At 44.6% G+C, this 13,948-nt stretch overlaps 1 protein-coding gene and 1 pseudogene across 4 annotated transcripts in view; one reads left to right on the top strand and one right to left on the bottom strand.

The window, feature by feature from the left end:
* Window positions 1-13,948, top strand: part of LOC126191140 (inactive dipeptidyl peptidase 10) — a 1,759,372-nt gene that overhangs the window by 1,102,044 nt on the left and 643,380 nt on the right. For all 4 annotated transcript variants that reach the window (XM_049931893.1, XM_049931895.1, XM_049931894.1 and 1 more), the window contains exon 4: window positions 1,046-1,203. In XM_049931893.1, coding sequence (XP_049787850.1) covers window positions 1,111-1,203 — 93 coding nt within the window. In that variant the 5' untranslated portion in view covers window positions 1,046-1,110. The remainder of the gene's footprint in view (window positions 1-1,045; window positions 1,204-13,948) is intronic.
* LOC126089899 (5S ribosomal RNA) lies at window positions 8,811-8,927 on the bottom strand (annotated as a pseudogene).

Raw genomic sequence — 13,948 nt, 5'->3', positions numbered from 1 at the left:
ATGATGCGATTCTGTAACATATCGGCGTACCTCTCATCCGTCACGGCAGCAGTTACAAAACCAGAATCACGCATTTCCTCGAAGAAAAAAGGCCCGATAACGGTAGATGTGGTAAATCCAAGCCATACCGTGACTTTCTCGTCGTGCAATGGAGTTTCCAAGACAGTTCTAGGACTTTCGGTAGCCAAAATTCTGCAGTTGTTGGCGCTGACAGACCCTCGGATCGTGAAATGAGCTTCGTCGGTCCACAAAACGTTACTCATCCAATCGTCATCTTCCTCCATCTTTTGAAACGCCCACACTGCAAATGCCCTCCGCTTCACTAAATCGCCAGGTAACAGTTCATGATGCCGATGGATTTTGTAGGGATAGCATAGGAGAGTACACTTAAGTGCCAACCAAACAGTAGTGTATGGAATGCCGGTGCGACGTGCGACTGCACGAGCGCTGACTTCCCCGTGCGTAGACGAACTCGCTACAGTCTCCATTTCTTCCTCAACTGTCTCAGCAGCATTACGCCGTGTGACATGCTGCGGCTGCTGGCGCATCTGATTCTCTCTCTCATTACAGCTCCTTTTATACACGACTGCCATGCGCAGTCACTGACGTTTTGCTGTCCAGCGCCATCTGTCGGACGTTTTGTGAACTTTGTTTTTTTTTTGTTCTAATAAAACCCCATGTCATTCCAAGCATGTGTGTCAATTTTTACCTCTCTATCTACATTATTCCGTGGTTTATTAAGTTTTCAAATTTATACTGACTTTTTTATGACCCGGTATATCTATATTTGAATACGCTTGCCTATACCAGTTTCTTTGACGCTTCAGTGTATGGATGCATGTCCGAAGGGACAGACGTCACGCATTCATACATATGATCTCTGCTACATTTCTGTTGAATCGACGGCTTGCTTACGACAGTCCTTCGACTTCGATCGAGCTGGACAGTGTCGCGGGTGACCGTTCAGTGCGGTTGCTCCTGAGAGTTGTGATTGTGTTGTGGCGCTGACTGCAGGTGACGAGAGTGTTTTGGCTGGCTGTTGCAGGGTTCCGGCGAGCTGGCGAGTGAGCGGCGGCATCGGCATCGGCATCGGCAGCGGCAGCGGCGGCCATGCACACCAACGTCAACGTGGAGCGCAACTCGTGGCGCCTGCCGCCCGACGAGACCGTCCAGGTGGCCGACCCGCGCTCCAAGAGTGTCGAGGTAGGCAGCCGCTGCCCACCACACCCTCTCTACGTAACACTGGCGTCCATAGCTAAAGCAACAAGAGGAAACTCTGCTAGGTTGCGTCTATGGTCCCGAAAAGTTGTATAAACAGATCATAAGAAATCAGAAACAATGTAATGGATGTAGAACACAAGCAGCTGTAACGTGCATAACGGTAGACAAACATGTTCTTCGTGTTTTCCAACTTAAGGGATTTCCACACACATTTCGACAACTGGTTAATGAGCCCAGTGTCGGGTGTGACCATCTCTGGCAGCAATACAGGCCTGACAGCAATGGGGTATACCGTGAATGATGTTGAGACAGTAACGCCCATTCTTCCTCCAGAACTGCTTGCTGCTTGCTGTCTTCAAGAAAACATCAACCACCCGTGCTCTTTGAGGTCGAGCATTATAGTCCATCACTGCGACGTCTTGTCCCACAGCGCCTCACAACAACAACAACAAGTTAGGTCCCAACATCTAGTCACGATACCTGACAGCAGTTAAACCCTGCCGATTCACCCGTACAATTTCAAGAAGAGTGGTTCATGTGGTGAACATAACCCATTAAGGATCATCCTCGATACCGGTCCCTTTTTATATAGTTTGGGTCCCGAAATCGTGTTCCACGTTCACTCTAGATGCGGCCATGGAGAATCACTCTCCAGACTAAATCGGGATTTATCTGTGAAAACAACAAATTGGTCCACTGTTCGACCGTCCTGGTGGTGTGCTGATGACTCCACTCTAGACGTTCCCTTCTGTGAAGGAACGTCAGAGGTAGACATACAGTAGGTCTCTGACAGTATAGGCCACTCTGCCACATTATTCTATACACCGTTTGCCTCGATATAACACGTCCAGTGGATGCTAGGAGCTCACATGTCAGTTGCTGTGCAGTACAAAGGTAGTACTGTCGTGCCCATACAGCCAAATAACGGTTCTCTCTTCTGAGGTCACACCTGGTCACCGCAGCCCTGGTCTCGTGGGTACAGCTTCGGTCTGTATAAACTGTCGCCACATCCGAGAAATAACGGAACGATTCACAACAAGCCATCGGGCCAAATCAGTTTGCGACTGTCCCGGTTCCTTTCTTCCTATGGCTGTCCACCACAGAGACTATGGTAGGCCTCTTCTCTGTGCCATACTGCCCCGTCTCTAACGTCACACACATCGAATATGGATGTGGGGCTACCTGGCAACGAGCACCTGACGTCATCGATGGCATGGTTGTCCGCTCACCCGAATGCGATCAGTACACTACACGATCGCACGGACATCTAGTTCACAGTTTGTAGGATTATATCGTGAATTTGGCACCGGACAGGGAAACAGCGGTTTGTTGCTTTACTTTTCGACACCAGTGTAGTTCCCTCAGCTGTTACTTTTCTTAATCGTTTACACCTAACCAGCGTCTTAATATTCATTTACAAGTTCCGTAAAACACGCAACAAAAGACGCGCTTAGGTGAACGAGAAAAGTCACGGGTTGTTGGAAGACCCACAAACAGCAGTTCTGCAAACGTATTTATCATGACGTCGAGGGCTAAGCACTCGTTGCTTTCTCTGTGGCCGCTCTATTATAAACCGTCCACCCGTTATAAACCGTCCACCCGAAAAATTATAAGAACTGATTTCATTCCTGGCACATAAGCGCAATAACTACAGTAGCAGCTTCAACTAATAACTGTGTTATGACCTGACGAAACCACAACTGTCTAGCTGTAACTGTGTTTTCTTTGATTGGTCTGGGAGATGATTCACCAGAACTACAACATACAAAATATTAGTTCACTTTATTATATGAATGAATAAAAACATTCACTTAACTTGATACAGTCCTCTAGCACATGAGTGCTTGATAATTTACAACTGTGATTGACTATTGAAGCATTACTTGATGCACTAATTAAGAACTCTTCTCTTGAAGTACAGTGTTCAGTGTTTACAAAAGTACATTTCCATCTGAGACTCGACGATGCCGACTGCTTCACGAACTGCGGCAGAGCGCTTCCATGCTCGGCTGGGCTGTATATTGACCTCCGTGAGAGGGCGCTGCTGTGCTGAGAGAGGGGGCGTGTCTTCTGCAGCCACTCCCATTCGTCGCTACGGATTGCAGCGAGACATCGCTAATGCCTGTGCTACAGATGTGCATTGCCCACTGTGGTGTAGCACCGCCATCTTTGGACTATACCACAAATTGTAAACAACAGATATGCATTTGATCGGTCACTTCTCAGCAGACTGTGTTAAATAGTGGAGGTGCTACAATAGTATGTCAACATTGTTGTGTCATTGATCGCAAAGAATCAATGAACTGAAGATCAAATGTTCAAGACGTTCTCCAGAATATTTTAAAGAAGAGAACAGTATTATATAAACTTTGTCCTACACTGCCTGATTCCAGAACAGAAACAACGATGTGTGGACACATACCGCGACCTGATCGAAATTTAAAATGCAGACAAATTTTTTCTGGATAATACTTGCTGTTATCAGTACGAACCTACCACAAACGACAGGGTGCAGAGTGGGTCTCCAATGGTTTGCCAGTACATGAAGGTGCAAATGTGACATGCGAAATGAACATCACCCATAAAGAGCCTTTCTTCAGTTTCAGATAGTTGTATGAATATTCTATACGTTGCACTCATGTTGGACACCCCAAGCATCTAACAATCATCCTAACTTATCTCTACCTTTTATTACTGCAGTCTCGAAACTTTTTGGCCTAACAGTTTGTGCCATGGCAATGAATAACACAAGAGACGAAAACTGCAATTATGGGTGAAAAAATGGATGAATAGACGGTGGCCGAAGGGAAGCTTGACGTTTATTCGAAAATAACTTTTCTGAAAGGACGAATACACGTCAAGGAATTAAATGAGAATGAAGGAGGATAATTACCGATTCCTGCTGGACTTCTCTATGACGCAGAAACTGCGATGTGAAAAACAAGTATTTCTTTGGAGAAGTCATCGTCTACTATAAGATTCCATGCCACAGGTGATCCGAAGTTTGGCAAAAAATTACATTTTTACTACGTAAACATCCTCACTCCCAGCAACACTTCTCTTTGATGACTCAGCGACATGTCTTTTGTGTTAGAATTGTGACTGCAAGGTTTTTATTTATTTTTATTAGTTTGTTTGTTTCATATTCCATGGTTTGTGTGCACAAAGATCACAGTGATATGGAACGAATCATTTTATACTCACGTCACATATCTTTTGTAAATATGGTCCATGCTGACCATTTGCAAGTGTTTTCTTTAAAAAAGTTATACATATGTCGCTTAGTAATTCCTACCTACTATGGTACTTTTACATGTTACAATAATAAAAATTCTTGTTTGGAACAGAACAAGTTGTCAAAGAGACACTTTTCGACTTTGCTTTCAAATTTTATTTTTGTGTCTGTCACACATATTGTATCACTGTTACCAAAAACCAAAGCATTGTCCATCTGTCTTTGTAACCTTTAGTGTGGAATAACAAATGTTACTTTTATTCTGGTATTGCAACTGTATACATCAACAAACTTCTTAAGGGAATAATTACAATGTGAAGCAGTAGTCAAAATGACTAATTCCTTAAACAGATGTCTACGAGATGATCGTGGTTGAGCGCCATATATTATTCTTACAGCATGCTTTTCAGCAAGTAATCCTTTATTTCTTAAAGATGAGTTCCCAAGAACATTATTCCATATGACATCATTGAATGAAAATATTTAAAATATTAAATATTACTAATTTGTCTGTCCCCAAGATGTGCAATGATTTTAAGCACAAATGTACCTGAACTAAGCTGTTTTTCGAGTTCCAGAATGTGCTTTTTCCAGCCTGAAATTCTCTTCAGTATGGACACTTAAAAATTTGGAAGTTTCCATCGTATTAAGCATTTCCTCAAAATATGTTACACATATCATTTGGGCAGTACCTCTGCACATGTAGAACTGAAGGCTTTGTGCCTTTTTTAAACTGAGAGCGAGACCATTTCGAGAAAACCAATGATACTTTTAAGAACATTGTTTACCATTTCTTCTGTTGCTGTATGTATTCAGGGCAATAATAGTATCATCCGCAGAGAGAAATAATTCTACTTGGTGCATATTGGATGGAAGATCATTTACAGACATGAGGAACAATAGCGGACCTAAGACTGAACCTTGGGGAACCCCATACGTGATTTATCTGGACTGAGAAGAACCTTCCCTGATTACATTGGCTGAATTACTAAGTAGTGCTTCCGTCATCCTTTTGCTTAGATATGACATTTGCCATTGGTTGACTATACCATCAGTCCATAAAACCTCAGTTTTCCTCCACTGTTGTCTGCATCGTAAACTGTTTTAACGTACAAATACAACATATTTCGTTTAATGGTGTATCACGTTTAATACTGTTGTTATCGTCTTCTCTTCTGAAGTCAAAAAGACATTTAAAACACTGAGGTGTTCTTTGCAGTAAATTGCCAAATGCTATGTTCTGTTTTTCTCTAAACTACTTTGTCGCCGAGCTGCGCGAGTTATGGTATTCACAGATGAAGACGTCTTTCACATTGGAAAGCACCTCTGTGAGTGAAAACTTCAGCTTCAGTCGGTAGCATTCGTGTAACAATGGATGCACTTTCACTCATGGATGTAGACATGCCATCAGGTCTTTGCAACATGCAGAAAGAGGTTTGGGAAAGCAGGTTTAGGCAGACTACGTAATTCAGTTGACTCTTACGCGCCAAAAGGGACCTGTAAGTAGCATTTACATCCAACCAGGCTTTCTACATATTGTATACTATTTTAGTTACAGTTAGGCCCACAGGCGAAAGACGTTTTTTGGAAGAGCTCAAATACAGCAGTGGTTGTGATAATGTGTATTAGAGCATACAATCTGTTCAGAAGTTTCTGGATATTAATCTATTAATCTACATCTACATCAACAGCTATACTCTGCAAACCACCGTGAGGTGCATGGGAGAGGGTACGTTTCCCATTGAAACAGTTGTTAGGTTTTCTTCCCGTTACATTAACCTATGGAGAGCAGGAAGAATGATTGGTTGAATGTGTCTGGTAGTACAGTAATTACTCTAATCTTGTCCACACGATCCCTATGTGATCGATACATAGGGGTGTGTGTCGTATATTGCTAGAGTGACCATTTTAAGCCAGTTCTTGAAACTTTGTTAACAGACTTTCTCGGGACAGCTTACGTCTGTCTTCAAGAGTCTTCCAGTTCAGTTCCTGCAGTATTTCTGTGACACTCTCCCACGGATTAAACAAACCTGTGACCACTGGTGCTGCCGTTCTCTGTATACGTTCAGTATCCCCGCTAGTCCTATGCTGCACTGGTCCCACACAGTTCAGCAATATTGTAGAACCGGTAGGTAGAGTGATTTGTAAGCAGTCTCCTTTGTAGATTGATTGCACAGTATTCTACCAACAAATCGAAGTGTGCCTTTTGCTTTACCTGTTTGATCATTCCGTTTCATATGCCTACAAAGTGTTACATCCAGGCATTTGAATGAGTTGGTCCTTTCCAACGGTGACTCATTTATATTATAATCAAAGGGTTCTACGTTTTTTCGTTTTGTGCACAGTTTTACATTTCTGAACATTTAAAGCAAGTTGACAATTGCTGTATCACTTATCAAGATGTGACTGAGTATGTATGCAGCTTCTTGCGGATAGTACTTTATTACAGATAACTTCATCACCTGCAAAGAGCCTGATTTTACTATTAATATTGTTTTCAAGGTTATTAATATATTTAACATGGGCAGAAACTGTACCAACACACTTCCCTGGTGTACTCCCCAAGTCATTTCTGCATCTGACGACGACTCTCCATGCAAGGTAACATACTGTATCCCCCTACCAAAAGGTCTTCAATCCAGTCACAGTATGAGTTATCTTCACAATTCGCCTATATCGCGGCATTTATTTACTGGGGTCACTTCCAATGGGCTGTTGAATGTCTGTGGAGGAATGGCAACGCATACTTTTTCAAGGGTCGTAACCAGAGAAGATAGTGATTTTGTACACTAGGGTCTTGAGCAAAGTCGATGTCGTAACTCATCCGAAAGGTGTTCACTGGATTCAGGTCGAGACTCTGAGGAGGCAAGTCCATTTCAGGAATGTTACTGTCCACAAACTGTTGCCTCGTAGACGCTGCTTTATGACAGGGTGCATCGTCATGCTCATACACGCAGTCATCATCTCTCAACTGTACCTCTACTGTACGCAGTACACACTGCTTAAAATGTGTTCATATCCTGCCGAATTTAGCGTTTTCTCCAGCGCAGTAAGGGGACCACGCCGTAACCAAGAGAAACACCCTCGTCCCGTAACATCATAGTTCACACTACACATGATGACAGGTAACGTTCCCCACGCATTCGACGTATCTACACGCTTTCATCGTAAGTCTACAGGCTGTAGCGTGATTCATCACTCCAAATCACCCGCGTCCAGCCAACCGCTGCTCGGTGACGTCACTCTTTACACCAGCTCATGTACCTCTTAGCACTGAACACAATAACGTGTGGCTTATCATTAGCTGCTCGACTGTTGTGCCCTATTCTTTGTTAACTCCCTGCCCACAGCTAAGCCATCCTGCTAGCTGGCCTGGTGGTAGTATTCTGCAACTCACAAGTGACTCCCCCCACTGATTTCGTGTGGCTTTCGCAAACTCCCTCCGCAATACTCGACGTTCCCTGACAGTCAGTACATGGGGTCTGACTGGTTTTGATTTGTCTCTGGTTGTTCCTTTGCGTTTCTGCTCCACAATCACGAGCACTACAACAGTCAAGTTCGGGAACTTTGGAAGTGCTGAAATATTTCTGGTGGATTAGTTACTCAGATGACATCCAATGAACAGTCCACGTCCGAGATCACTGAGCACTCCTTACCGGCCAGTTCTGCTGTTACTTTTTTTCTACTGACAACACAATTCTTTTATATTGGCGGCTCCGTCTCTTCTGACATCTAGCGGTCAATTCTGCATTACACAGTGATGCACGGACGCTTTTGATCAAGTAATGTATTGTTTTGTTTTCCAGTTTTCACTGCAACTGTGAATAGCAGCACGTAACACGTGGTGTCGTACGGTTTATCTTACAGTGCGGCCTCTCAGCTGTATTTTAATAATGTGTGACGTACATGCGTTTCTACTACAACCCATATGTGTCAGTTTGAATGGTTCGGCTGTTCACTTAAAAATGGCTCCACAGGAGAATATGGGCAGCGGTGCGATGGGTATTCTAATTAAATTACAGCAGCCAGTGTAACACACAGTTGTTAAAAAATATTTTATACAAAGACTTACTTTTCATGTAGGATACAATATTTACAATTATTTTTAACATAAATAGTGAAAAGTAGCAGTAACTGTAATACAAAAAAAAAGCACTCCGTCTTTAGGCCACAAGTGGCCCACCGGGACCATCCGACCGCCGTGTCATCCTCAACTGAGGATGCGGATAGGAGGGGCGTGTGGTCAGCACACCGCTCTCCCGGTCGTTATGATGGTTTTCTTTGACCGGAGGCGCTACTATTCGGTCGAGTAGCTCCTCAATTGGCATCACGAGGCTGAGTCCACCCCGAAAAATGGCAACAACGCATGGCGGCCGGATGGTCACCCATCCAAGTGCCGGCCACGCCCGACAGTGCTTAACTTCGGTGATCTGACGGGAATCGGTGTATCCACTGCGGCAAGGCCGTTGCCTGTAATACAAAAAAGCTGAGCTTTTATTAATTCACAAATTTAGCAGCGATTGTGAAAGGAGTGATGAGGGAAGGAGAGAAAGGGATATGATACACTGAAGAGCCAAAGAAACTCGTCCACCTGTGTAATATGTTGTACGGCCCCCGCGAGGAAGCAGAAGTGTAGCAGCACGACGTGGCATGGACTCTGTTAATGTCTGAGGAAGTGTTGGAGGGAACTGACACCATGAATCCGGCAGGGCTATCCATAAGTAGGTAAGACTACGAGGGGGTCAAAATCTCTTCTCATCAGCAAGTTGCAAGGCATCCCAGATATGCTCAATAACGTTCATGTGTGGGGCGTTTGGTGGCCAGCGGAAGTGTTTCAACTCAGAACAGTGTTCCAGGAGCCACTCTGTAACAATTTAGGACGTGTGGAGTGTCGCATTGTCCTGCTGCAACTGCTTGTCGGAATGCGAAATTGACATGAATGGATGAAGGTCATCAGACAGGACGCTTACGTATGTGTCACCTGTCAGAGTCGTATCTAGACATATCAAGGGTCCCATAACACTCCACCTACACACGCCCCACACCATTAAAGAGCCTCAATCAGCTTGCACAGTCCCCTGCTGACATGCAGGGTCCATGGATTGATCTACATCTACATCTACATTTATACTCCGCAAGCCACCCAACGGTGTGTGGCGGAGGGCACTTTACGTGCCACTGTCATTACCTCCCTTTCCTGTTCCAGTCGCGTATGGTTCGCGGGAAGAACGACTGTCTGAAAGCCTCCGTGCGCGCTCTAATCTCTCTAATTTTACATTCGTGATCTCCTCGGGAGGTATAAGTAGGGGGAAGCAATATATTAGATACCTCATCCAGAAACGCACCCTCTCGAAACCTGGCAAGCAAGCTACACCGCGATGCAGAGCGCCTCTCTTGCAGAGTCTGCTACTTGAGTTTGTTAAACATCTCCGTAACGCTATCACGGTTACCAAATAACCCTGTGACGAAACGCGCCGCTCTTCTTTGGATCTTCTCTATCTCCTCCGTCAACCCGATCTGGTACGGATCCCACACTGATGAGCAATACTCAAGTATAGGTCGAACGAGTGTTTTGTAAGCCACCTCCTTTGTTCATGGACTACATTTTCTAAGGACTCTCCCAATGAATCTCAACCTGGTACCCGCCTTACCAACAATTAATTTTATATGCTCATTCCACTTCAAATCGTTCCGCACGCATACTCCCAGATATTTTACAGAAGTAACTGCTACCAGTGTTTGTTCCGCTATCATATAATCATACAATAAAGGATCCTTCTTTCTATGTATTCGCAATACATTACATTTGTCTATGTTAAGGGTCAGTTGCCTACCGCTGCAGATCTTCCTGCATTTCGCTACAATTTTCTAATGCTGCAACTTCTCTGTATACTACAGCATCATCCGCGAAAAGCCGCATGGAACTTCCGACACTACCTACTAGGTCATTTATATATATTGTGAAAAGCAATGGTCCCATAACACTCCCCTGTGGCACGCCAGAGGTTACTTTAACGTCTGTAGACGTCTCTCCATTGATAACAACATGCTGTGTTCTGTTTGCTAAAAACTCTTCAATCCAGCCACACAGCTGGTCTGATATTCCGTAGGCTCTTATTTTGTTTATCAGGCGACAGTGCGCAACTGTATCGAACGCCTTCCGGAAGTCAAGAAAAATAGCATCTACCTGGGAGCCTGTATCTAATATTTTCTGGGTCTCATGAACAAATAAAGCGAGTTGGGTCTCACACGATCGCTGTTTCCGGAATCCATGTTGATTCCTACATAGTAGATTCTGGGTTTCCAAAAACGACATGATACTCGAGCAAAAAACATGTTCTAAAATTCTACAACAGATCGACGTCAGAGATATAGGTCTATAGTTCTGCGCATCTGCTCGACGACCCTTCTTGAAGACTGGGACCACCTGTGCTCTTTTCCAATAATTTGGAACCTTCCGTTCCTCTAGAGACTTGCGGTACACGGCTGTTAGAAGGGGGGCAAGTTCTTTCGCGTACTCTGTGTAAAATCGAATTGGTATCCCGTCAGGTCCAGTGGACTTTCCTCTGTTGAGTGATTCCAAATGCTTTGAGGTTGTCTCCATACCCGTACACGTCCATCCGCTCGAAACAATTTGAAACGAGACTTGTCGGATCAGGTAACATGTTTCCAGTCATCTACAGTCCAATGTCGGTGTTTACGGGTCCAGGCGAGGCGTAAAGCTTTGTGTCGTGTAGTCATGAAGGGTACCCGAGTGGGCCTTCGTCTCCGAAATCCCATATCGATGATGCTTCGTTGAATGGTACGCACGCTGAGGCTTGTTGATGGCCCAGCGTTGAAATGTGCAGCAATTTGCGGAAGGGTTCGATTTCTGTCACGTTGAACGATTCTCTTTAGTCGTTGTTGGTCCCTTTCTTCCAGGGCCTCTTTCTGGCCGCAGCGATGTCGAAGATTTGGCGTTTTACCGGATTCCTGATATTCACAGTACGCCATGAAATGGTCGTACGGGAAAATACCCAGTTTCATTGGCGCATCAGTGTATAATTCAGATAAGGAAGAAAGGTGGGAAGAGAATGACGTGACAGATAAAGAGGGGCGAAAATGAAAGAAGCACCACTAGAGAAGGGTGGAAGCATACGCTTTACTATGGTCCACGCGACATCAAGTCGGCATTCACCAAGAAAAGCGAACGCGGAAATGAAAACTCGCGTGATGGGCCACCTATTGTATTCCTTCCCTTCTGCGGCGCTACATCCAGCAAAAATGGCAGAGTCCTGGGAAGATGAGGTATCAGATCTGACCTCCGAAGAAGATAGATGCTACGCCCTGTTAAGAATAGTCCTGTCCTCAGGATTCCTGGAATTTACTACATCCGATGTGAATGCGTATGCATTTACAACGGTCAGTCCATCCGCACCGTTTCAAACCACTGTGCAGAACATCAACGGCGTATTACAAATCGTGAGCTGGAGAAATACTGTTCACAAAACAAACGTTTTTCCAGCCTCCCACGTACTGGGACTCTATAATTAAAGAGGCTGTAGAAATAAGAATTTGTGAGAAAAACTTGAACCGTGACGGTTGATGTAGTCTTAGAAGTGCATGGAAGCGAGCTCTGGATTCAGAGAGGAGCCATACATATTCGTTTCAATGTTTACGCTATGGTGGGAGCGATGGCGTCACCAGCGCACTCGTTGACACCATCTGCTACAGCACGACGTAACTACCGACCAATTACAGGGTGTTTCAAAAATGACCGGTACATTTGAAACGGCAATAAAACTAAACGAGCAGCGATAGAAATACACCGTTTGTTGCAATATGCTTGGGACAACAGTACATTTTCAGGCGGACAAACTTTCGAAATTACAGTAGTTACAATTTTCAACAACAGATGGCGCTGCAAGAGATGTGAAAGATAGAGAAGACAACGCAGTCTGTGGGTGCGCCATTCTGTACGTCGTCTTTCTGCTGTAAGCGTGTGCTGTTCACAACGTGCAAGTGTGCTGTAGACAACATGGTTTATTCCTTAGAACAGAGGATTTTTCTGGTGTTGGAATTCCACCGCCTAGAACACAGTGTTGTTGCAACAAGACGAAGTTTTCAACGGAGGTTTAATGTAACCAAAGGACCGAAAAGCGATACAATAAAGGATCTGTTTGAAAAATTTCAACGGACTGGGAACGTGACGGATGAACGTGCTGGAAAGGTAGGGCGACCGCGTACGGCAACCACAGAGGGCAACGTGCAGCTAGTGCAGCAGGTGATCCGACAGCGGCCTCGGGTTTCCGTTCGCCGTGTTGCAGCTGCGGTCCAAATGACGCCAACGTCCACGTATCGTCTCATGCGCCAGAGTTTACATCTCTATCCGTACAAAATTCAAACGCGGCAACCCCTCAGCGCCGCTACCATTGCTGCACGAGAGACATTCGCTAACGATATAGTGCACAGGATTGATGACGGCGATATGCATGTGGGCAGCATTTGGTTTACTGACGAAGCTTATTTTTACCTGGACGGCTTCGTCAATAAACAGAACTGGCGCATATGGGGAACCGAAAAGCCCCATGTTGCAGTCCCATCGTCCCTGCATTCTCAAAAAGAACTGGTCTGGGCCGCCATTTCTTCCAAAGGAATCATTGGCCCATTTTTCAAATCCGAAACGATTACTGCATCACGCTATCTGGACATTCTTCGTGAATTTGTGGCGGTACAAACTGCCTTAGACGACACTGCGAACACCTCGTGGTTTATGCAAGATGGTGCCCGGCCACATCGCACGGCCGACGTCTTTAATTTCCTGAATTAATATTTCGATGATCGTGTGATTGCTTTGGGCTATCCGAAACATACAGGAGGCGGCGTGGATTGGCCCCCCTATTCGCCAGACATGAACCCCTGTGACTTCTTTCTGTGGGGACACTTGAAAGACCAGGTGTACCGCCAGAATCCAGAAACAATTGAACAGCTGAAGCAGTACATCTCATCTGCATGTGAAGCCATTCCGCCAGACACGTTGTCAAAGGTTTCGGGTAATTTCATTCAGAGACTACGCCATATTATTGATACGCATGATGGATATGTGGAAAATATCGTACTATAGAGTTTCCCAGACCGCAGCGCCATCTGTTGTTGAAAATTGTAACTACTGTAATTTCGAAAGTTTGTCTGCCTGAAAATGTACTGTTGTCCCAAGCATATTGCAACAAGCGGTGTATTTCTATCGTTGCTCGTTTAGTTTTTATTGCCGTTTCAAATATACCGGTTATTTTTGAAACACCCTGTAGAAGCCGTCTTTTGGCTATAGAAGGCCACCACAGCAGCGATGTTGACAGTCAGTTGCTCTTGACGATTGTGGAAGCCGTCGAAAGATCAAGATTTTTAACCTGAGCTGAAGCAGCAAGAAGTCCGAGAATGTTTTATACAACATATGCCTTACAGTTTGAGAGGAAAATGGCCTTGTTCATTAATTTTTTAACTAAAACTGATGGA

Source organism: Schistocerca cancellata, chromosome 6 (assembly GCF_023864275.1).
Source record: "Schistocerca cancellata isolate TAMUIC-IGC-003103 chromosome 6, iqSchCanc2.1, whole genome shotgun sequence".
NCBI lineage: Eukaryota > Metazoa > Arthropoda > Insecta > Orthoptera > Acrididae > Schistocerca > Schistocerca cancellata.
This window is presented reverse-complemented; position numbering and strand designations above follow the sequence as displayed.